Genomic DNA, 26,643 nt, shown 5'->3' on the forward strand with positions numbered 1-26,643 from the left:
TACTTGTCAGCTACTATTATTATTAGGAAATCCAGAGATACCTGGATTTTGCAGAATTAAATATTCAGGGCACATATAAATTAGCCTAAATAGGGAGGATGAGGAACACGAAGTAACTTTGTATAGCGTCAGGGATTTAGCTCAATGGTAACTCTTGTGCTTGTCTAGCATGCACAAGGCCCTGGATTCAATCCCCAACACTGCTTCTCCCATCCCACATGCATACATGAAAATTAACTTCTATACAATCTTGGCCAAATTGAATAGTTAATGATGTCCTTCAGTCTGAGGAATAATCTAATCTAAGAGAAATGGAATTATCCATAATTTCCTAGATAGAAGAGAAATTACATAAGTACCTCAAAGTAGCTTGCTTTACTAAAAGCCTCTATTCATAATCGATTGCATACTCTATTGCATCTCTAAGTTAATGCTCAGAATAGTATATTTTAAATCCTAGATCAGATTACTGGGATTTATTTTACTGAATGGAAGATTTGGATTATTCCTAACAAACTATCTTTGATAGTTTCTCTATAATATGAAGCACATTCAGAAGTGTTTCATACTTCATTTTCCAACTGAAATAATAGTAAGTGATATTTAACAACCTTGTCTTTCCATCTGCTACAAGAAGAAGAAGAAGGAGGAGGAGGAGGAGGAGAGGAAATAAAGTATTGTCTCATTTTGGACTAGGACAGTAGCCTCCTAAGGATTCAAGAACCCATTCACCTCTGCTCTGAACATGAATTTCCCACCCCTACAATGATATAATACATGCCCCCAGAGGACCCTCCCACCTTTGCCACTAAGGTAGTGGTACCTGCCATTTAAGTCACTGTTAAGGCATCCAATGAATATAAGATCTGATCACTGCTAAATGGAAAAAATATAGATCCAAATTTTGAGCCTCCTTCTTTTTGCCCCCCAAGATTTCAACTCAGAATTTCTTATATATCTGAACTTTAAAGTTCCCAGGATTCCTTCCTAATATTGCATTATGCCAAAACAATGAATAAGAGGCTCCTTGACATGCCAGAGAGAGGCATATGTGGGGAAAGAATGCTTCTGAGGAATAAATGAGAGAAAACAAGGAGAAAATGTCTGACCACATGTGTGCCCATGAAGATACAATGGATGGATGGGATAGTAAAGCTTTGCCAAAGAATTTGAGGGTTTGTTAAGCAAGTGCAAATATTCTGAAAGGACCAAACAATTTCTAAACGATTTTTGGGTATGAGCTTACACATACATGCACACACACATACTCTTAAGGATTTTAGCACTGTTAAATGCCTTAAGTCATTGAGTAATAGTTTTTCATTCTAAATACTTTTAGTGGTTTGTGATATTTTCTACTTTGTCAGGAGTTTCACTAGGAGCTAACATGCAAGCAGGAGCAAGTTATGAGAAAAGGTCACACCCACTTAGAAAAGAAAAAACTCCTCCATTCAGCAACAAAATAAGCTTATTGTAGAAGACACCTGAAAAGCTAGTTGGGATCACTGTGATGCATACTTCAGATAAGTACTAGTTCTACTTCTTCTATCTATTTAAGAATCACTTTAAGAATGAATTTTTTTAAACATGTGCTAACATGTATGAGTCACTGGAGAAGAGAGTGTTGCAATTAATCTGAAAGAGGAAGATTCTTGCAAGATTTTTAATAGAAAATATTCTTTTTTTTAAAGAGAGAGAGAATTTTAAAATATTTATTGTTTAGTTTTCAGCGGACACAACATCTTTATTTGTATGTGGTGCTGAGGATCGAACCCAGTGCCATGTGCATGCCAGGCGAGCGCACTACCGCTTGAGCCACATCCCCAGCCCTAGAAAATATTCTTATCTCTATACCTCTCAGTGAGAACATAAGACTACTTCAGCAATTCTTCAGGGCTGTTGGCACTCAGGATATGGAGCATGACCTTGTTTGTCTAGTGACATATGCAGCATGGTATGTTGCTCTTTTGGAAGAAGAAAATATAACTTTAAAAGCCAACCATTCAAACTGATTAGGAATTTCTACTTTAATGATTTGAGACATAACCATCACATTTATCTGAAATACTATCTTAGGAGGCGTAACTTGTCCTAAATCCATTCATTTGGCAAACATTTATTGGGCACCTCCTATTTACTAAGCAGTGGGAATGAAACAGTGAACCTTGTTCTCATGAAGTTCACATTCTACTAGGATGCAGAAAGAAAGAAAGAAGTGTCTGAAGAAAAATGATGCAGGATAAGAGGATGGATAATGATAGTGATGATATTTTTTGAGAACAGTAATATACAGGATAGTGAACCTAGGTGATCTATGAGCGAAGTGAGGGAACCAGTCATGTGACAACAATAGATTCTGGATAAATGGGTCATCAAACACAAAGTTCTGAAAGTAGAAACATGCCTGACTTGAAGAAGATCAAGGTCAGTGTGACAAGAATAGAGGGATAGTCAATGAGACACTTGCAGAAGTTACTATGTATCTAGAGTCTTGTAGGCCAAGGAACAGATTTGAATTTGAAGTATGTTGGGAAACAACTTTTGGGAAAGTTTCTGAGCAGGGAAATGACCTGAAGTGATTTATGATAAGGATCAAATGTTTCTATGTTCACAACAAACTAAGCATCAGAGTGGAATGTTGAGTAAACTATTCTTTTCCAGGAATTATTTAAAAGGTTCTCTATAGAAACTGGCTAGTTGGAATCGATTTTACAAACCATTAAATACAAGTAAAAGCTGCTATATGTGAAGTAGTCTTGATGTTTAACTCTGGCAATAACTTCAGATATGTCAGAAATATCAATGACATTTGAGTAATAGTTTTTTGAGTAATAGTTGGATGTGTATATATAGAATAAATATATTACTTCACAATTATTGTATGCTAGCAAACAAAGGCATCCTTTCACTAGGTTTGCACAGCTAGGAACTTATGTATAGTTACAGTGCAAACTTTTCATATAGCCAATGCACCTTTTTTTTTTTTTTTTTGCTATGAATAAACATCATCTGGTTCTTGGCCTGTTGGAACTTAACATTCTATTGACTTTCAACAAACCATTTACTGAACGTCCACTGTGTCAGACATGGTACTAGACATGGCGAGACAAAAATGAAAGGTTCCTTTTAACCAGATGCAATCAGAAACAAATGAGAATTTTTATTTTTAAAAAAGTGCAAACATTTATAGAAAACTATACCAGGTAGTGCCTAAGTAAGCAAAATAACTAGTTATTTGTGGCATTATCAGGAAGAGGTTTCCTGGATGGATGAGCACAAGTTTTAAGAAAATGAATTAGATTTGGAAAATAGAATATTCTAGACAAGTAAAACAGCTCAGAAAGGCGTATAAGAGTCCTGTCATATGATTCCACACCCAGGTGTAATAGGTCTGGATCGTTAGCGAAGGGTGGAGGAGGCAATTGGAGGAGAGCTGCAAAAACAAGCCAAGTAGTTCACTATTGACATTTGAGGAGCAGCGAACGTAATGGAAACAAAGCGTTTTTGTTTGATTTTGCTGCCACCAGTATGTACTGCAAACGGGTACACCGAGACAGATTTTTTTTACATTCATATGTCGTACTTTCAATACACAACTTTTAAAAACGTTTAGGACACATTCTGGAAGTTTTTCAGGAGAAAACAGTCCAAGAGCAGAAGTGTACATCAATTGGGGTTCAAAGGCGAGGAGAAAAGCGGCTTTCCATTCCCCGCTTCCGTGCCAGTGTGTTGTAAACTTTTACGAAAAACGGTTTTAACCGACGATATAATGCCTTTAAAAGTGCTTATCACAGTTTCTGCCCCATAGTATGCACTCAACAAATTACGGTTATTATTTGGACCTTAGACCTCTCTTGTCCATTTGGGTTTCAGGTTTCTCGTTTTCAGGGGGAAGAACGGGACGCAGATGGTCTCCGGGGCTCCTGCCAGCCTTGACAATCTCCGATTTCAAGTAGACACCAACTAAACATCTGCAGGACAAAGTAAATTCTCTCCACCGGGTGGGGCTGGGCACCCATCCAAGGACCCAAGTCGGGGCAGGACGGGCCCGCGAGTCCCACAAACCGTTTTGGTGGGTGAAAATATACTGCACATCCCTCTGCTAAGACCAACAGGCGGGCTGAGAGAGCGGGTCTCCGATCCGCCAGGGACCAGCTCCGCTCCTCAGCTCCGGGCGGGGCTGGCCGCAGGACCCGCTCTCCAGAGCCCAGCCCACCGGGCCGGGTCCCACCTTCNGTCAGGGATGCTGTTGCCTGGCAGGGTATTTCTAGCTTTGGTACAATTTGGTAACCTGACATGCTGGACTAGAGCCCAATCTGCTAAACTCCACCAGTCCACCATTGTGTAAATATACCAGCTTTCGGATGGTGGCCTGGGCATTTGAGATGTCAGGGAGGGGTCTGCTTGCTGAGGTATCACCGGGTGGGGGGGAGGGTTCACCAGAGTCGTCTTCTGTGTCAGTGTAGTGGTCAGTGTTCTGGGCCAGTGAGGTGGGTGAAATGGGCATATTTCTGGTGGAGATGGAGAAGCCGTGTGAATCAGCACTGCCCTTTGGGCAGTGGGGTAAAGCTTGCTTTGTGTGAAGAGGGCAGAGGATGGTGATGCTTTGTGTGAAGAGTCAAGGGTAGAACAAGAGCAACTGGCTCTTAAATTTTAAAGAATTGGATCTGGCATTTTTTTGAGTTGTGGAGCGACAGTTATCAAACCCAGTTTTCATTTCCGTGTTATCCTAGGGGCAGAGAAAAAGAGCCCTACTTATAAATATCTAAACCAAAGCTGTATTGTCATAAGTCACTTCTTGATGAAATTGTGACCCACACCTGAATATCACTTTCATAAATAGAAAGGACATTGCCTAAAGTAGTTGGGACAAATGTTAAGGAGGAGGTATCTTTGGAGTCTTATTGCTGCCTAATAAAGATGAATCTGGGAAATTCTCTCTACTAATTCATTTTTTTTAAGTTTTAACTTTTAGTTAATATGTTTCTATTCTTTGTTGAAATTGAAACTTCTAATTTAGAGAAATGGAAATCCTTCACTATATAACAGGGCTGAAACTGGAGTGTTCTGAGCTTTGCCTGGATTTAGGCCCTGACTATGCCACTTACTTGTTGTATGACCTTGGACTTCACTTTAGTACTTTGAACTTCACTTTTCTTCCTGTTTGATGGAGAATATTATAATTGCTTCCTCCATAGAGTTGTGAAGATTGAATGAGATAATTTAGCATTGATCTGGCATGTAGTAAATTCTCCAATACTAGTTACTGTTACCCTTAGGCCTAATAATTGAAATCAAGAAATATTTGGTGAACTGTTCCATGATATCGTGGGAAATTCTTAAGTGTTGTTGCCTGTTCATAAAGCAATTTCAGTCGTGTTGAGAGTTAAGTTTTAGGCAACTAAATAAGGTAGGATATATACAGTGAATTTTTGAAAGAATGATAGTTGAACAAGAAGTACTGACAGTGCTCAGAAACTCAGAGGAAAATAATGGTCTAAAGTAGTTGGACAAATGTTAAGGAGGAGGTATCTTTGGAGTCTGAGGGCGGGGAAAGAGTAGGAATGGCATTGTAAGCTCTGACAACTACAAAAGGTATTTGTAACTCCTAGTTAGAAATATGAATAACAGAGGTACTCTTAAATATATGATGTCAAGCCTTTTATTGTCATGTGATAACAAGTATTAGAATTGGCTATGGTAGTGACAGTTTTTCATGTAAGTATAAAATCGCATCCTCCCAAAGGAATCCTTAGTATGTACACACTTAAAGAACCTAAAATCATCCTAATATCACCTGCCCCTTCCAAGTGGTGATCATAATGATGCTTGTAATAATGAGGATTAGCTGCACTCATCAGCCCATTTTTAGATTATAATTAGAACACACTGACTACACTTAAAGAAACTGATTAAGTCCTTGAGTACTTCGGTTTCTGAGCATAAGATTTGTTAAGGTAAAGCAAATGTTCTTAAATACTATGCCAGGTGTTTCTTTTGACCAGATAATGGCTCCTTGCTGCTTTAATCTGGCTTGTTATCTTTATATTATAGATATGCTTTTTCTGAAAAGATTTGTGGAAATTAAGAGTTGAAAGTTGGATAAATTTTATTAAAAATGCTTTGGAGTATGTTTTATGGGTATAAGTTGGAGGGGGTAGGTATCAGTGCCAGAAGATTCATGAGTCAAAAGAGTTTTTTTCTTTCTTGGCAAACCCAAATCCTGCCATCTGTGGATTCTACCAATCACACCATTTTCCCCCTATTTAGAGGAATGTTTTCCCCATGTAGATATATATGCCACAAAATGCTAGTCCTGAAAGTGCCAGTAGGCATTTTGGGGAAAAATAACTGTGGGTTCTGGGGTCAAATAAATGTGGGGAAAACTGGATTCAATAAAAATAAACATTTCTTTAATGCTGGACTTCTTTGAGATGCAATTGTACACTGAACACACTAAATCCCTAAGGGATATGGTTTTTTCCTAAACTTAATTGAACTCCCATAGAACTGGTTAGTATAGTATAGACTACATTTTATTTAGGTAACAGAAGTCTACAGCTGTGCCTGTCACACTTTGTGGGGGAGGGTAGGGGATCCAACTTTATAATATGAAATACATTTTACCTCATAACCTAGTACACAAGTTATTAATAACATGAAAGTTGCACAAAACTATGGATACTTTTACTACGAGTGGTACACTCTAATATTTTCTGTTGTCTTCGGTTTCATTGGTGGGAGTAATGCTAGTTACCACTTACTAAACTGATTTTGCACCTCTCACTTTGGAAAACACAGTTCTAGAATAACTCAGAAAAGTCTAGGGAAGGAAACTAACATTTTTGTGCATCACAGTGTTTCAGGCTGTGCCAGGCAGCTTATAAACATTTTTGCATTTAATTTTTATACATTTATAAGTTTGGTATAATTTTCTAGGTAAGAAAAATTAATGTCTTACTCAGCATCAAATAATACACAGTAAACCATGAAGCCAAAATTAGAATCCAGGTATTTATACACAAAGGCCTATTCTGTTTCTGCTGTATTTTGCTTTTTCCAAGTATGATACCTTTTCACCTGAGTGGCCCCATTGTTTATTTTTTGCTGTTATGGGGATTAAACCTTGGGCCTGTCACAAGTGCTCTGCCACTGAGCTACATCCCCAACCCATGAGTGGCCCCTTTAAATATTTGAAGACTACTATCATGTCCCCACTGATCTCTTTTCCTCAACACACATTCTGAATACTCTTCTCCAGAGTAAATTTTTCCACTTTGTTTAATAGTTTCTTAAATAATATAGTTGTCTGATCCTGTTATGTTTTTCTGAACTCTGGTTGCTCACTCATGGTATCCAGAATTGTACTCAGCATTTTAGGTGATAGTTGACCAGAGAGAGTGTGGTGGGTATACCTGGCTTGAGCTAAATGCTATTACTTTTATAATAATGCTGTTATCATATATTTTAAAACTGTCATTCATTGATGATTTTAACTTCTATTACTTAGGCTTAATATGAGCCAGTACAGTCAACTTCTATCCCACATATCTCATACATAGGTAGTTAAACTAATCTTTTTAACCCTGTTTTTGTGAAATGAAGTTTTTAGTTTAAATATAAGGCTTTCAAATTTCACTTTGTTAGCCTTGATTTAGGCATTTAAAAGTATTTCTAATTTTTTTGGAGTGTTATCTTTATATTTGGTAGGTATGCCTACAGGGTCTCCATTCAAATCATAAATAAACAATGTTACAATGACAACTGAATTACTATGAAGTGTGCAATTTAATTCCCTCCAAATTAACATCAGTCTATTAATCAACACACATTATGGTTATTCAGTAACTATATGTCCCGTGTATAATTTTCAGGCTTATATGACATTTTGTTTGCATATTATGAAAAATTTTGTCAAGTGCTTTGCTGTAATTAAACCAAAATGTGCCTACAGTGAAGTAAAGTTATAAAAATCACAGTTAATTTGTTTGTCTTGTTCATGCTGACTGTTTTGGATTTTATGGAATCAGTTTTTCCTCAAAGTCACAAACATTCTATTTAACCCAATTTTGAATTTTGCAAAGAATCTGTTTGTTCTGGAATTTCTAAACATTGCTTATTTTTCGTCTTTAGAAATTATATTTCCTCTGATGTAGACTTTTTCCCCCCATGGTGCTGAAGGATGGAACCAGGGCCTTGCATTTACTAAGCAAGCACTCTACCACTGAACTGTATACCAGCATTTCTAATAGATAATGATTCAATGAAAAAAATTCTATTATTTTCCTTCATTCAGAAGAGTAGGCGTAAACCCATTTAAAGCTATATTCTAGCATACTATCACCTTCCTGCAGTTGAACTTCAATTTCCTTTCAAGAATGTTTGTTCTGCACTGTCCACTTGAAAAAGTTTATGGCAGAAAAAAACCTCAAAAGCTAAAAAAGATATTTCTTCCTCTCCCTGTCATCTAGTATTGTTGCATATTTTGTTCCAGTATTTTAGATTATCCCTTTTTTGTGCTAATGCTATAATTTTTTCCTTGAATTTTCCATGTTGAGATATAATTTGATACCATAAAACTTACCATTTTAAGGCATATAATTCAGTGACTTTTAGTATATTTGTAAAGTTGTGCAACCATTACCACTAATTCCAGAACATTATTATAATCTCTAAAAGAAACTCCAAACTCAATCATTATTTCCCCTCTTTCCATCTCCATTTATCTACATTGTATTTTTTTGTTGTTTTTTTTTTGTTTTGTTTTGTTTTGTTTTGTAGTATTGGTGATTGAACTCAGGGCTTTGTGCATGCTAGGTAAATGCTCTACCACTGAGCTACATCCCTAACCCTTTTTAAAATTTTTATTTGGGGACAGAGTCTTGCTAAATTTCTCAGACTAACCTCAAAACTTGGAATCCTATCTCAGCCACCCAAGTATCTGGAATTACGAGCATGTGCCACCACACCTAGCTCCATTTAACTGCTTTCTGTGTCTACCAAATTGCCTGTTGTGGTCATTTCATATAAATGAAATCATATCTGACCTTTTGTATCTTTATTCTTTCATTTAGCACAGTATTGTCAAGGTTCATCCCTGCTATATTGTGTATAATATTCCATTTTATAGATTTTAGCACATTTTGTTTATTCATCGGTTGTCGGACATTTGAATTGCCTCCACCTTTTGGCTATTATGAATAATTCTGTGAATATTTACAAGGTTTTGGGTGAATATATGTTTTCATTTGGGGGGGGGGGGGTATATTCCTAAGATTGCAGTAACTCCAATTGGTAACTCTATGTTTAACTTTCTGAGAAGTTGCCAGACTGTTTTCCATAGTGTGTCACCATTTTATATTTCCACAAGCTATGTATGAGGGTTCTAGTTTTTCTGCATCTTTGTCAAGACTTGTTATTATCTATCTTTTTTAGTGTAATCATTCTATTAGTATCTCATTTTGGTTCTGAGATCTTAATGACTAAAGATATTGAGCATCTTTTCATGTATTTGTTGGCTATTTTTATCTCCTCTTTGTATAAATGTCTATTCAAACCCTTTGATCATTTTCTTAACTGGGTTATTTTTATATTGATAAACTGTAAGAGTTCTTTGTACATACTGGGTACTAATCCCCTCTGAATGTAATTCGTGAATGTTTTCTCCCTTATTGTGCTACCTTTTCACTTTATTGATTGAGTCCTTTGAAACACAGTTGTTAGTAATACAAAGTACAACTTATCTATTTTTTTCTTTTGTTATTTGTGCTTTTGATATCATATCTAAGAAATCACCACTTAATCCAAGATCATGAAGATTTACTCTTACATACTAGTTTTATAATTATGGTTTTCACAATTTGGTCTTTGATCCATTTTTTAAAAAAAATATAAATAGCTGTCAGACTTTGTGGCACACTCCTATAATCCCAGCAGTTTGGGAGCTGAGGCAGGAGGATTGCAAGTTCAGAATCAGCCTCAGCAACTCAGCAAGGCCCCAAACAACTTAGAGAGACCCTCTATCAAAATAAAAAAATTAGAAAAAGAGGCTAGGGATATGACTAAGTGGTAAAAACACTTCTGGGTTCAATCGCTGGTACCAAAATAAATAAAGAAATAAATAAAAATATATACACACATATATAATAAAACTTACTGTTAACCATTTTTAAATGTATAGTTCAGTGATATTAAGTACATTGACATTGTTGTATAACCATCACCATCATTTCCAGAACTTTTTCTGAAAGTGAAACTCTGAAACTACAAACAGTAACTCCCTGTTTCTCCTGCTTCCAATCCCTGGCAACCACCTTTCTCCTTTCAGTGTCTATTAATTTGCCTACTCCAGACACATGATATAAGTGGAATCATTTATTTATTTTTTGACTGGTTTATTGCTTTGAGCTTAATGTTCTCAAGGTTTATTCTTGTTGTAGCATGTAACAGAACTTCCTTTTTGGTTAAGGCTGAATGATAGTTCTCTGTTTAATTTTTACATTTTCCACAGCAACTACATTTTAGTCATTTTCATGTCCCCAGTTAGTTAAGTGATGATCAGAACAGATTCAGTCCTCATTTCTCCCTCAGTTGTTTTTGAGAAGTTAAATTACTGAGGCAAATAAAGAATTTCTTAGGTGTTCTATTTAGATATACAAGGTAAAGTTTTTAGCAGATGTCTGTCTATATTCTCCCATTATGAATTAAAGAAGAAAATACTGTCTAGGTAGAGTGTTTGATGTTAAAAATCAACTTTAAAATTAACCAAAATAATGACATGGCTATTGTTGGTAGGATTACAGATGCATTTTGTTTTAAACTTCTTTGTACATTTTTGTGATTGCCAATTTTTCTGTTGGGAACATGAATTGCTTTTAGAATGAAAAACAGCAACAACAAAAAATCCTGTAGATGATATTTAGGTCAGTTTCATCACTCTCTGATCATGTAGGGGTTATAACATAACATGATACATTAAAAGCCATTGCTGTTTTCCTTAGTGGTGAATGAAAAGAATGAATGAAGAAATTTTGGCTCCAATCAGTTCAGACAAGCATTTTTGATAGACTGGAACCTGGGTCAGCTGATACACATGATCTTGTGATTCTTTTAGTTTTGTTTTTCACTTTGCATTTTAAACCTGAAATTCCACACGTAACTTAAAAAGTTTGTCAGATTTACCTAAACAAACTATGTAGTTTGTTTTCATGAAAAGATAAATGAAACGTCTGTATTTTCCAGGAATATCAGATAAGTTGTAAAACTCATATCCCTAGAGACTTCTGGATCACTGGTTGTGTTATTGCTCCTCATTCTCACCTTTGGGACCATGCTGAGTGCAAATCCCTATGCTAAACTACTCAGGGAGCCCAAAGGGCAATTTACTTTCTCCCTCTACTTAAACCATTGCTTCATTGCCTTTCTGCTAGGAACATACCTATAACTTTATTTGTGAATTAATGTGATTTTGACAGATTTCTTTTTAAAAAGAGACTATTTGGTTAATACTTTCATTAATATAAGTATTAAGTAATGTCTTAACATAAATACATTGGGTTACCCCTTTTCTTAATATTTGTACTAACCAAAGTACACTACATGTTTACTTCTGTTGTGTTAGTTTTTAGTAGCAAAAGTGAACTTATAAAAGTTTGTAGGTCTTAAGACTTTCAGTAATATAAGTTCTTGTTTTGTCTATTCCATTTACTCAAAATTATATCCGCTGGGCTCTTTCATTTGGGGATCTAAATTATGGAGAAAATGAACACCTTTAGGAACAAGGTAGCTTATTTAAGAAGAAGCCTTTAAACTACATCTTTAAACTAGAAGTGGCTCAAAAATGCAAAACAGTTTGCTTTGATCTGGGAAAAGCCTTAAATTCTGGAATAAAGGTGAACTTTTTTTAAGTTAAAGGACTGACATGAAATTTGAAAATATCTGGAAAGATAAGAAGAAGCAGGGAATATTTAGTTAAAAATTAGAGATATAGGACTGGGAGTATAGCTCAGTAGTATAGCACTTACTTAGTAGGCATAAGGCCCTGAGTTCAGTCCCTAGCACCACATACACAAAAAATAGATTCAGATCTCACCACGACGACATATCAGTCCATCTTTACTTGTACGGTTTCCTAGAAGGAAACCTCTTGCACATAGCCTTCCACCGCTTCATTCAATAGCTTCTGTTCATATCTCTTTTAGAGAATAAAAGAGCACCTGATCATGTGTGACTGTTGAGGGTTATTTTGTTTGAAAAATGTGAACAAGAAGCAGGAGTGGGCCAGGCTGAATCTGTAGTGATCAAAGACTGATAAGGGGAGGAATTAGATTTAATTGGTGCTATCAAGTTAGTGAAAAGGTTTTTAGTATATATTTGATACTAATCAGTACCTCATTTGATAATTATAATGAAATTAGATTGTATATCTTTGTTAATATCTATTTAGAAGCTGTACGAAGAATATAGTTCAGTAATTTGAGGATGTGGATATATCTTTTGAATGGACCTGCTCATTTCCCATCTTAGATAATGGATCTTACACTGACTTGTCACAATGAAAATTTTGTTTGCCACTGGTTATCCTTAGGCCAGTGCTGATGTGGAGAGTATTCTAAAACAAAACCTCAAATGGATGAGTCTTAAAAACCCAAATCTAGAGATTTGATATGCAGGTACTGTAAGTCTTCTTGATGGCAGTGCAACCTGTGAGGGAAAGAAGTCAACAACCTCTATGTGAGATGTAATAATTTAGTTTTATCTTAGTTCATCTTTGAATTCCTGTCTAAAACCATGTGTGGCAAGTGGTAGCTGGTACATAAATATTTGTTTAAATAACTGAGTAAAGCATGATTCTGAGCTTTCAAGATGAATAGAGTTTAGAGACAGAATGAACACAAGAGTTCAATTGTCTCTGAAACCAATAAAATAAAAGTTCATAAAAGAAAAATTTATATGGATATGAATGTGAGAGCTGGGATTTTGGATTTGGGTACAGATGAAAGAGTATTTCTTGCTGAAGATCAGAGTCAAAAAGCATAGGGGGAAAAAATAAATATTAAAAATTTGAGTAGGATAGAGAGAAGGCCTTTAAAGACACTTATCCAGAGTGAAATTTGTTAAAGACTAAGAAATAAAATTAAAAATATGTATAATTGTTGTATTCCAATAAAAAATTTAGAAAAGTTTTTTAAAGAAATAAAGTTGAATAATTGCATTGGAGTCCATACTGTGGATGGCTTGTGAAATCTAGGAAGGTTGGGGTGGGTCTTGGAGGCGATTCCAGTATTCAAATGCTCTTAACAAAATGGTGTTTTGGCTGGCTTTGAGCTGATGATCCTGGATCCTCCTGCCTAAGCCCCTGGATCCACTGGGATTACAGGCGTCATCCTGGTTTTTTATTCAATGTTAATTCAGATGCAAATATTTGAACATCTGTAAGTGCATCAGAGATTATATAGTGATCTTTGAAGATATAGTTTCTGATCTTTTGCTTTTAATGTATCATAGTCAGTGAATGGGTAGAGAGCCATGATTTTGAAGTATTAAAATCTGATTATTTTCTTTGGCCTGTAAAAAAAAAAAAAAAAATTTCCACAGCAATCTCAAATTATTTCCATAATCATTTTAATGTAACTTGTTTTAACATTATATAAAGATAGATCTTTGTTGTCCTTCAGTAGTCTATTTTCAGTTGACTACACTATGAAAAGTAATTCCTATAGTTATATAAAGTCATCAAATTAACTACAGTCTTCTTTCCTATTTCCATCATTTAATTATATGTCTGCTATATATGTATGCATAGAAAAGTCAGGACAGACTTACTCCAAACTATAAGTAGCTTTGGGAGTACTTTGGTAAGGGGAAGAGGTATTACTTTTTAATTATACTTCTATATTACTGAAAGTTGTTATGCTTTATATAAAATATAGTTATATTCTGTTTACGTAGATTTGTGTGCCACACGTGTGTGTGACTTGACAGCTTCATATTTGAATCTTAATTACATTTCAATATTTAATAATATATATAAATTATACATATTTGTTATATTTAATATGATGTTTGGTTCCTTTGTAATAATTATGCTAGGGGGAAAAGTGGTATCTTGAAAGACCAATTCATTTCTAAACAATTTTAACAGTTTTATTCACATGTAACTTACATACCATAAGAGAAACCTGTTTAAAGTGTACTTTTTTTAGTGTTCAGTGATTTCCACTATATTTTCAGAATTATGTGACCATACTATAATTTAGTTATAGCATATTTTCTGTTGAAAAAGAAATCTTGTACTTATTAGTAGTTACTTCTCATTCTAGCCCCTTTCCCATGCCTAAACAACCATGAATCTATTTTTTTTTCTGATAGATTTGCATATTCTAGATATTGCATATATACTGATCATATAATGTGTGGCATTTTGTGACTGATTTCTTTCATTTAGCATAATGTCAATGTTGTAGCATTTTTATTGCTTCTAACACATTTTAAAGTGTCTTTTTTTCTAATTATAAATACTGTTTTAGTCAGCTTTTTTGTTACTGTGACCAAAAGACCTGACAAGAACAACATAGAGGAGGAAAAATTTGGGGCTGGCAGTTTCAGAGGTCTCAGTCCATAAAGACCGATTCTACTGCTGTGGGCCCAAGGTGAGGCAGAACATTATGGTGGAATAATGTGGTGGAGGAAAGCAGCTCGGGACATGGCAACAAAGAAGTAGATAGAGGGCTTAAAGGCATGTCCCTCAGACACCTAACCTCTTTTAGCCACATAGTACCTACCTGTAGTTACCACCCAATTAATCCATTCAAGTGGATTAATGCACTGATTGGGGTAAGGCTTTCATAACCTGATCATTTCACCTCTAAATTTTTATACATTGTCTTACACATGAACTTTTGGGGGACACCTCATATCTAAACCATAACAAAATGCCAACTCAAAAAATTTGAATAGGACAAAAATGAATAAAGTATAAAATAAGTCTCTTAAGGTTAGAATGGGGCTTGGGGTGAAATTTCCTTTTTTATAGGGTATATCTAAGTGGCTACAAAGATGCTTTGAACACTGGTTCAGTATGTTGTACTTAATGGGGAACTTAACAGTCTTACTAGAGATATTCAAGGAAGGTTTTCTTGAAGAATTGACACTTAAGCTGAGACTCAGTAGAAAGTAGAAATGAGCTGAGTTAAAATTGAGCAGAGAAAGATGAGGTTAGCAGAGGGGACTTGAACTTGGTTTAAGCTAGAGGAACAACATGTACAAATAACCTAGCAGCAAAAGTTATTGGGCTTTCCAGGAATCGAAATTGGTTCTGTATGGATGTTATTTAGATTTGGGTGGTGGAAGAAGGTAAGAAATGAAGCTAAAGAAATAAATGCTGTAACAGATAATTTGTAGGGTCTCAAGGTTGGTGGGAACCATTTTTTGGAGAAACTCTCCAAGAGGAGAAAGAAACTGACAGAATTTTTAGTATTAATAGAGTCAGATTTGTAATTTATAAAACATTTTGTCTGCAGTGTATAGAATGGATGGAAAAAGAGTATAACCAGAAATTTTTCAAATTTAAGAAAATATTTTTCTTTTTCAAATTGTTTTGGCCATTCTTTGGCCTTAGCATTTTCATATAAATTTTAGGATCAACTTATCGATTTCTAAAATATACCTGCTGAACTTATATATACATAGGTTGTTTTTTTTTAAGTTGTTAATGGTCCTTTTATTTATTTACATGCGGTGCTGAGAATGGAACCTAGCGAGTCACACATGCTAGGCAAGCGCTTTACCACTGAGCTACAACCCCAGTCCACCTGCTGAAGTTTTCTAGGGATTTTATTAGTTTGGAGGAATAAATATCTTGACAATATTGAGATTTCAGGTCTATAAACATGCAATGTTTTATAGCTGCATTGCACATTTTACATTTGTTAAATTTATTTCTAAGTATTTTATTCTTTTTGATGCTATTTTGTTGAATTGTTTATTTTATATTCAGATTCTTCATTGATAGTATGTAGAAATACAGTTGATTTTTTGCTTAGTATCTTGTATCTTGTGAACTTGCTAAACATATATGTTACAGTAGTTTTATACTACTTTTTTTTTTGATAGATTTCTTCAAAGGATTTTCTGTATAGTCAAACATGTTAACTGCAAATAAAAATTTAGTTTTATTTTTTCTTTTCAACCTGTATGTCTTCTTTTTCTTACCTTACTGAATAGACACTACAGTATGGCATTTAACAGAAGTAATGAAAGTGCCTATTCTTACTTTATTCCCAGTTTGGGGAGAAAGCATTCAGACTTTCACTTACAGACCGGATTTTCTAAAAGAGTTTGTGTAGGATTGGCTCTTTTTTCTTTAATAGTTGATATCATTAATAAGTGAGAACACCTGGCTGGACCTTTATGGGAAGATTTTTAAATTTTTAATTTAATATTACTTTATAAGTGTACCAGATTCTGTATTTCTCCTAGACTCCTGTTTGGTAGCTGTGTCTTTCTAGAATTTGTCTGTCAGATAAAACAGACAAGTTTTTTTATAAACTTAAAATTGTTTATAATATTTCCTTATAATTATTTTAACATACCAATTACCCCTTCTCCTCCTCCCCCACCCCACCTCCCCATGCCTAGTGTTTATAATTTGTGGGGTTTTTCGTCTTTTTTCTATATTAGTCTTTTTTCTAGGTCAATCTAAAAATCTATTATATATAAGTTTGTTTTTGTTTTGTTTTGTTTTGTTTTTTCCTTTCTAAAGAACCAACTTTGGGGCTAGGGTAGTGGCTCACAGGTAGAGCGCTTGCCTAACATGCATGAGGCATTGGGTTTGGTCCTCAGCACCACATTAAAAATAATAATAATAATAAAGATATTATGTCAACCTACAACTAAAAAATAACTTTTTTAAAAACAAAAATACAAAAGAACCAACTTTGGGCTGAGTTCTCTGGTGTACACCACAGTCCCAGCAGCTTGAAGCCTGAGGCAGGAGGATCCTGAGTTCAAAGGCAGTCTCAGCCACTTAGCAAGGCACTAAGCAACTCAGGGAGATCCTCTAAATAAAATACAAAAAAAGGGCTGGGGATGTGGCTCAGTGGTTGAGTGCCCCTGAGTTCAATCCCTGATACAGAAACAAACAAACAAAAAAACAACTTTGGTTCAATCTTTTATTCTACATTGTATTTCTATTTTCTGTTTCTTCCGATTGCTTTGGGTTGAATTTTGTTTTTAGATCTTAAAGCTTGGGTTATTGATTTTAGACCTACTTTCTTTACTAATAGATTTCTTCAAATTGTAAAATTTCCTGAAAGCACTCCTTTAGCTTCTTCATATAGGTATATTGTGTTTTTGTTTTTACTTAATTCAGATATTTTCTAATTTCCCTCATGATATCATATTCTTTGACCTATGATCATTTGTAATTATATTGTTTAATCTTTAAATTATTTAGAATTTACCAAATTTCTTTCTGTTGTTGATTTCTAATTTAATTCCATTTTGATTGGAACATAATACTTTGATGAATTTCAATTTTTTGAAATTCAGTAAGACTTGGTTTATGGTTTATACTAGAGAATGTTCCCTGTGTACTTAAAAAAAAATGTGTATCTTTTGTTAGGTGTAATGTCCCATAAATATTAGATAAAGCTCATAAATAATGTTCAAATCTTCTCTATCCTTACTATTTTTTTAAACACATTTTTTAGTTGTAGTTGGACACAGTATCTTTATTTTGTTTTTATGTGGTGCTAAGCCTTGCAAATGCTAGGTGAGTGCTCTACAGCTGAGCCACATCCCTAGCCCCACTTTTTTCTTGTAGTTCCTTTTTTTTAGTTATTGATGGTGGACTATTGAAAATTTCAAACAAAATTTCTGGATTTTCTATATTTTTTTCACTTCTGTTAGGTGTTTTTACATTTCTAATTGCTGTATTCTCTCTCTGTTTTGAAATGTCTGTATCTAATAATATTATTTATTATCTGTTTTGTTAACATAACCATTCCACCTCTATTATGGTTACTATTTGCATGGCTTTTCTCCCCATCCTTTTACTTTCAACCTACATGTGACTTTGAATCTAAGATGTTTCTTTTGTAGACAAAATGTCATTGGATCTTATTTTTTTTAATCCAGTCTGACTATTTTTTGAGTAGAGTGCTTAGCCCATACACATTTAATATGATTGCTCATGTGGTCTGTTTTATGGCTGTCATTTTGCTGTTTTTTTTTTTAATTAATATATTTGTTTCTGTTTTTTGTTCTTCTTTAACTGTGTTCTCATTATGAAGAGTCGTTTCCAGTCACATTCTGAACATATTTCTTCTTTTTTTTTTTTTAGCAAACAATGACCTTACAATGTTATGTGTAGATCTAGATTGGGGTGAATTTTCACCTTCCTGCAAGATCCTGCCAATACTACCTGAGCAAAAGTGAGCACTGGCTCACATCACCTCCTCACAGACAGGATGTAACATCAGCTGCTTTTCAGGCCTCACTCATGGGTGAGGGTAGGGAAAGGGGAGACAACATGCCCTACTTCCAAATGCCTTCTTTGTGCACATGGAGTCTCAGCTCCCCGCTGTAGCTCTATGACTTAATTGTAATAGTAATAGAATAATGAGGTAATGTTTCAAGTTTTTTAGGCAAGTGAAAACTTGACAGATATGAACCAGTAGAATTATATGAGTCATCAGTTAACTGCCTATGTCTATCAGAAGTGTGTCGCTCAAACCATACATTAGGTTTTAAGAAATGCAAAACGGTCAGTGAAAAAAATTTTTTAGTAGGCAAAATGGTTTCTTTGAAGAAGTCTGTGTGTTTCAAAGACACAAGCAAAGGAGATGACATGTATAGTGGTTGCAAATATTTTTATTTGGAATTTTCCTTAAAATTCAGGGACATAATTTTTCCTTCTTAAAGACAGATCCAGTTACATGAACAGCCCAGCTCATGTGTCTTCTGGCAGGTTTAGAAATACTTTGAAACCTCAACCAAAGATTTCCTGACCAAAGAATAATTTTATGCCAACATTATGTGGCACATTCATTTCTATACTTGGAGTAGTGTTGGGAACACTGAAATAAGAGGGGAGAGTGATAGAGATGGTTGGTGTATCAGGGATTGTTGAGTCATTCTCCTTTTCATCATTGTAGGAATGAAAAATTGCTCCAGTCACTTCCATCTACTGTCGGAGGAGAAGCATTCTCTATTCCCAATTTGGGGAGGGAATATAGGAAAGGGCAGAAAGGTAGTTTATAAAGGTAGGACATGGTGACAGATTATTGCTAAGGATAGGAAGTAAAAAAAAAAAAAAAAATGGGAAATCCAAAATTCCTTGTAAGTTTTTAGCTTTTGTAACTGAAAGAATTATAATACTATTGACAAAAACAGGAAAGATGCTACAGGAGATTCATGGTCATGATGCTGTTTTAATTTGATTTTGAATTATTCATTTAGTTTATAGTAGTTTCTGTGTTTTTAAAGATCCTAAAAGCACTTTGTAACTTTCCAAAAGCAGTTTTATAAAGATATAATTTATAGTACATAAAATTTGCCCACACTTGTATACTACAAAATTCAGAGAATTGTATAATTCAATTAATTTAGTATATTCACAACCATCAAATCATTGCCATATTCATACTATACCATCTAATTTTAGAATATTTATATCACCCTAAAAAGAAACCCCATACCCGCCTCTAGCCCCGGGTAACCATTGATCTATTTGCTTCTCCATATCCTTTTCTAGACATTCATAGAAATGGAATATTAAGATGTGGGAATTGTGACTTTTTTGTGTCTGGCTTCTTTCACTGAGCTTAATATTTTTGAGGCTTGTTCTTTGCACTTTTGAACATGAGTTTTATAGCTAACAGTAAATGACATATGCACTACACATGAGTCATGTAGGTAAATTATATATAAAACCAGCCAGTGTAGGGGGAATCTTTCTTTCTTTCTTTTTTTTTTTTTTTTTGAGAGAGAGAAAGAGAGAGACAGAATTTTTTTAATATTTATTTTTTAGTTTTTCGGCGGACACAACATCTTTGTTTGTATGTGGTGCTGAGGATCGAACCCCGGCCGCACGCATGCCAGGCGAGCGCGCTACCGCTTGAGCCACATCCCTAGCCTGGGAATCTTTCTTAAAAATTGAAAGTATTAAGCTCCTCCTCTTGCCTCCTAGACTAGACTTGACAATGTGCCTGTATTAGGGAGTTAGTCATGTACTACTGAAAACAGAACAAACTGTTGTAAAGACAGATGTTTCCTCCTAGTTCTAATAATGAAAATGGAGAAATTTAGTACATTGTAGGAATGCCTCATGTGGGTTCATTTAGCACTTGAGTTTGAATAGTGTCAGGTTTGGTGGCACAAGCCTGTAATCCTAGAGACTTGGGAGACTGATGCAGGAAAATGGTAAATTTGAAGCCAGCCCAAACAATTTAGCAAGACCCAGTCTCAGAAAAAAAAAAAGGTCTGGGCATGTACCTCGGTGATAGATCGCCCCTGGGTTCAATCCCCAGTACCAGGAAAAAAAAAATGGTGATAAGATAAAGTGATTTTATTAATGTTTATTATGCATCTATAGAGGTTTACTTTGTTGTATGTTTGCTAACATAAAGGATCAGTATATAACAGTTATAGTCATTTTTAAAGATTAGATGCTGAGATAGAGATCTGTCATGGAATGTTGACAGTATTTAGGTTGGAAAGAAAACCCCATTAGTTTCATTTTGAATTTTTAGTGAGTTATTTATTGAGATTCTATTTCAGTATCCTTGTCCAAATGAATATGGATTGTGGACTAAAGAAATTATCATTTACTGCATTAGTCTTAATTATCTTGATCAAGCCGAGTAAGAATAGACCTAAATTATAAAGAAGAGAGAAGGGATGGAAAAGGTACCACATATTGCTACTAAAAATAATTTGTCTATTCTGCTACTGTAAAGATATATTTATTTGGGCTGGGGCTGTGGCTCAGTGGCAGAGCGCTTGCCTAGCATGTGTGAGGCACTGGGTTCGATCCTCAGCACCACATAAAAATAAATAAATAAAATAAAGGTATTGTGTCCATCTACAACTAAAAAATATTTAAAAAGAGAAATGTATTTATTTAAATATTTATACTAGACCAGCACTTTGTGTTATTGCCCTAATTTGATTAATGTAACATGTAAATTATTAGCTCCTTGTCTTATTGACATATCAAACTGTAAATATATCAAAGCATAATTGTTTACTTCATAAATATCACTTAAAATATTTTAATTTGAAAACCACCCTGGTTAGATAGTAAATAACTATTCACATTTTTTATGTGGAGTCACATTTGAAATAATTATTAACAACATAATCTAGACTAATCTGAGTAAAAACTATAAAGTAGGAAATTTAAGTACATCTCTCTCCCATATCTTCTGCTCACTTTTCCCCTTTGGTACATCTTTCCCAGGGGTTTATTAAATACTGTCCTTTTCTTTTATAGTAAGTTGATTTACATTACGTTACTAAGGTTTTAACACTTGCCTTTCCAGATGTACAATTGTTTGAAAAGAAGATTAACAACTATTATGGTAGATTTTTCTATGAGCTTGTGGGGGGAAGGGAGATGGAAAGCAGAGAGCAAAGTATTTAGCTCCTCCTTTTGCCTCCTAGACTAGACTTGATGATGTGCCTGTATTAGGGAGTTAGTCATGTACTACTGAAAACAGAATAAACTGTTGTAAAGACAGATGTTTCTTCCTAGTTCTAATAATGAAAATAGAAAAATTTAGTACATTGTAGGAATGCCTCATGTGGGTTCATTTAGCACTTGAGTTTGGCATTCTGTTGATCATTATGGTATCATTTTCTTCTTGTGCACTAAGTAAATATGGGTGACTTTAAACATACTCCTTTACTTTTACTCCCTCCTGCCATTTAAATATGACATTTACCAGTAAATGGATGGAGAACGCCATCTAAGTGAAATGGGCTAGAATTAGAAAGTCAAGAATCAAATGTTTCCTTTCATGTGGAAGCTAGAGCAAAATAAGAAAAAATAAAGGAAGGGGTGGTCCCATAAAAATAGAAGGGAGATCAGTGGAGTAGAGGAAGGGGACAGAGTGGAGGAGAGGAGGGATGGGAAAAGGGAGAAAGCACTGAAATTGGTCAAATTATGCTATGTACCACAGTGAGTTTCACCTTTATATACATGTATTTTGAGTGCACATGTATATCATTCACACATATATGGAAGACCAGTAGAGTAGAGGAAGGGGAACAAAGGGAGAGGAAAAGAAAGTATTGAGAACTGAAATGTAATAAATTATATTCCATGTATGTATGATTATGTCAAAATGAGCTCCAATATTATGCGTAACTACCATACACTAATAAAACATTTTAAAATAGATTTATCCATAAGCATCCCTACTTTATAAGATTATTCTGAGTAATGAATGTTCCCTTTGTTTTTATTTTTTGTTTTGTTTTCTTCTAGGCTGTATTCATCACCAAAGAAAAAACTTACACCAATGCAGAAATCGGTTAGTCCATTAGTATGGTGCAGGCAAGTTTTGGATTACCCAAGTCCTGATGTTGAATGTGCTAAAAAGTCTCTTATCCACAAACTTGATCAAACTATGTCAGGTATGTCTGCAACTTTACTGGTAAATTTATCTCTTTGTTTTTTTAAGTCAAAAAACATAAACATTGAGTGGTGCATTCTTCAGAAGCACCACTTGCTTAGTAACATTTTTCTAACCACATTGTGCATACCATCATGAGGGCTCTTTTTTCATTGACTTAATAACTTTTTAAAAAGTCTCGTTATTATTTAATCTCATTCATCCTTAGGAATAATCCCTGAAATTATAACTTTATGTGATTTTTTTTTCTAATGCAAGTTAAAACCAATAACTATTAAAATAAAACATTTGTTGCATATCATCTAAAATTATCTCACATACCATACTTTGGGGAAACACCAATGAAGTAGAAAAATAGAGGCAGACAACTAAAGAGACCTTGTTCTCACTTTTGCACTTAGTTGCTGTGTGACTCCTCATATTATTTAGTTTTTATGAGCTCAGATTTCTTGTAAGACTGATGAGATTTAAAAGGTTATTTTTAAGGATTAAATGATAATGTATATGAAAGAGGCTGGAATGTTTTTTTGGATCACAGTAGGTGCTTAGTAAATGTATTTTTCATATTATGGTTTCTTTTTTCTATTTGACATTTTAGGTTTAAATTGCTGTTATGCTTTTTTGTTTAATAGCATTCAAAAAGCTGACAAAAATATGTCTGTGTCTACTTATGACATTTAACATAGCATGCCATTGTGGGTAGAAATGTAAGAAAAATGTAATCATTTCTCTCAGTCTTAAAACTGTTGTTTTCTGAAATACTCAGATGGTAAAGAATTGATGCATGATTATTAATCCTGGAAAAAGGTTTTGTTTTTCATTTTTCTTTGCATTTGCTTAGCAGTAGTGTACTTTAAATAGTGTATATTAGTATTATTATGGAAATATATGCTCTTTGGTTAGCATTTAAGCTGAAATTGGTCAGGGTACCAGAGGGAAGACTAGCTAAACTGGTATATAGTAAAATGAAAGGAGAAATGGTATATTTACAAATAACTTAACAGGATGTGATTATAGAGCTGCTGAATCTGAGATTGCTTTGATACTAAAATCCTACTTTCCCTCTGTTTTTCAAACAGTAGTCTTAATGTAATTTTCAAAAAAGTTCTGTCTGAAAATCAATTTGTTTTTAGAATTATTCTCTGGAGCTTGATTTAAGTTATATTCATAAGAAATTTAACTATGTAGGCAAGTGTGTAGACAACTTGAAATAACTGGAAGTTTTTGACCAAACTGCAGTTAGATATTATTTAAACATTTATTAAAAATATTCTTAGCTAGTTGTGGTGTCTCATGCCTATAATCCCAGCAGCTCAGGAGGTTGAGGCAGGAGGATCTCAAGTTCAAAGCTAGCCTCAGCAAAAGTGAGGTGCTAAGCAACTCAGTGAGACCCTATCTCCAAATAAAATACAAAATAGGGCTGTGCATGCATGGCTCAGTGGTCCAGTGCCCTTGAGTTCAACTCCTGGTACCCGCCCCCCCCCCAAAAAAATTCTTAGGATCAGTTTTTTTATACTTTGAGTACCATGTCTTTCCTTGGAAATAAAATAATTTACAACTTAATTAGGACTTTTTCACCATTCAACATAAATGTTAATGGCCCAGTGTTCTGAAGATTGTTCTCAGTTCTGAGGACATAGCAATAATAGATCAAAAAATCCCTTTTTTCATGGAACTTATAGTCTTATTGGAATATCAGGCAATAAGGAAATATATAAACTTTTTCTGTAGAGAGTCAGTTTAATCTTTGTGAGATGTGAGTCTTCTTACTGCTATGAGCACATTAACAGCCATAGATAATATGTAAATAAATAGGTATGGTTGTGTTGCAGTAAAACTTTGTTTACAAAAACAGGTGGTCTCTTGGATTTGGCCTGCAGGCTATAGTTCACCAATTCCTGGTTTCACACATTCTAAAAAACAGGAAATATTACCAGTTATTAACCAGTAATCTGTATTTGAGAGAGAAAAGCAAAGCTGCTGTACTACAAAAAGAGTAGTTGATTTTTGCTTTGTGTAAGTGAAGGAGTTTCTCTTGATCTAAAACTAGGTGCAATCAAGTACTAGATCTGTTTAACAAAGTCTTAATTGTATATATATGCACACAATAATAGTTATAGCTATAAACATAATGTATGTTTTAAATACATACATTTAAAATTTTTCAGGAAAAATAACTTAGCTATTGCAAGTTTGAACTTTCATTCCTAAACTACTCTTTTTCCAAGGAGATTGTATTTAAAATTTTTTTTTGATAAGGTAAGTCTTCCTGGGAATTTAGGTATTGTATTATAGAACAGTTTCTATTCATCCCATTTAACTTCTCTAAGGTGCAGTACCACTTGATCCTAAACTCATCTTGTTTTTATGCTATTGCATTATCTTTTTTACCCTCTCTTACCCCTCCTGCTGTTTTCTTTTCTGTCTTCTTTGAAGGTGCTTCCATTTTTGCCAATGTGTTATTGTTGTTGTTTTGTAGTAAAATTAATATTGCACAAACTTTCCATTTTCACCCTTTTGAATGTATAGTTCATTGGCATTAATTAAGTACATTCACACTGATGTGAAACCATCACCATTGTCCATCTGTACAGAACTTTTCATCATCCTATACTGAAAATCTGTATCTGTATTAAACAATAACTTCCCATGACCCCTACCAACCCTCTGACTGTCTGTCTTTTGCTTCACATCTCTTGGTGTTTCTATCCACTTCTGTGGTGTCTAGTGTCATCTCTATTTAAATTAATCTCATCGACTCATTGTATATATTCAGCTTAGTTTTTTTGAGAGCCTTTTATGTATCAGACTTTAGGAAAAGGTGAGAGATGCAGGATAAAGAAAAATAAACACAACACTGTACCTGTACTCTTGGAGTATGTTATCTGGCAGAGGAATCTTAAAAATAATCCTTATAACTGATAATGTGTAATTAAGGAATGATATACAGTGCTTTGGGCTTTGAGAAACAAAGGGTTTTTTTTCTCAAGAAGTGATCTTTAACCTGAGTCCTAAAAAATTTATAAAAATGTAAGTGTACTAAGGAAGAAGGAGAGAATAGGAGGTGGGCATTGCAGATAGAGAGAATCTATGCAAAGGCTCAATGTAAGAGAGCCAATGGCTTATATGAGGAACTGGAACAAGTCACTGTGGCTGGAGAAGAGTAAGGAAGGAAGAGATGTGACATAATTATAGTCAGAAAAATGTATAGGAGCCAGACCATGAGATCTTATAGGCCACGTTAAGTATTCTGAACTTTATTTTAAGAACATTGGGAAAATATAGAAGTTTTATGTAAGAGTGTAAGATGATGGATTGGAAGATACTACCCAATTTGCACTTTAGAAAAGACATTCTTGCAGTAGTATGAAGAGCAGAGTGGAGAGGGCCAAGAGTGAATGTAGGATGCTCTTGACATTTCATGATGCTAGCTGGGTGGGTTGGGAAGTATAGGGGAAAAAAACCAAAACAAAACAAAACATTTTTTCTCTACTTACACACCATAACAATCAACACACAAAAGACTCTGTGATCTCAGAAGTTGGGGATATCTCCCCTCCAGGAAGAAAGCAATAAGCTTACAGTTGATATCAGCTGGGCTCCTTCCAATTCAGTTAAGTTCTAACACTGTCTACCTGGAGCTAGCATGAGATCCCACAGATTGAGAGTTCTGTCCCACAAGACTGTGCTCCATTCAAATACCAATCGCAAGTCCAAGGTTGTAACCTGTGCTTTTAACTGACTGGCTATAATTAGGGTTTCTACTGTGCCTCTTCAGGATTAATTACATAGCTGGAGCAGCTCACAGAAATCAGGGAGACACTTAGGTTTGCCAATATATTATAAAGAATAATCCAAAGAACACAGATGAAGAGATGCATAAATGGAGATATGAGAGAAGGGGCATGGAGCTTATCTGCCCTTTCCAGGCATATCACCTCCCAGGAATCTGTACATGTTCAGCTGTCTGGAAACTCTTAGAACTCTGTTCTTTGGGGGGGGC

General features: G+C 34.7%; 1 protein-coding gene across 2 annotated transcripts in view; it reads left to right on the forward strand.

Moving 5' to 3' along the window:
• Positions 1–650: 650 nt before the first annotated feature.
• The window catches only part of Slain2 (SLAIN motif family member 2), a 60,958-nt gene continuing 34,965 nt past the window's right edge, over positions 651–26,643 (forward strand). For both annotated transcript variants that reach the window (XM_048784436.1, XM_015482084.2), the window contains exons 1-2: positions 651–666; positions 22,489–22,641. In XM_048784436.1, coding sequence (XP_048640393.1) covers positions 22,527–22,641 — 115 coding nt within the window. In that variant the 5' untranslated portion in view covers positions 651–666; positions 22,489–22,526. The remainder of the gene's footprint in view (positions 667–22,488; positions 22,642–26,643) is intronic.

This window comes from Marmota marmota, unplaced genomic scaffold (genome assembly GCF_001458135.2).
Source record: "Marmota marmota marmota unplaced genomic scaffold, marMar, whole genome shotgun sequence".
Lineage (NCBI taxonomy): Eukaryota > Metazoa > Chordata > Mammalia > Rodentia > Sciuridae > Marmota > Marmota marmota.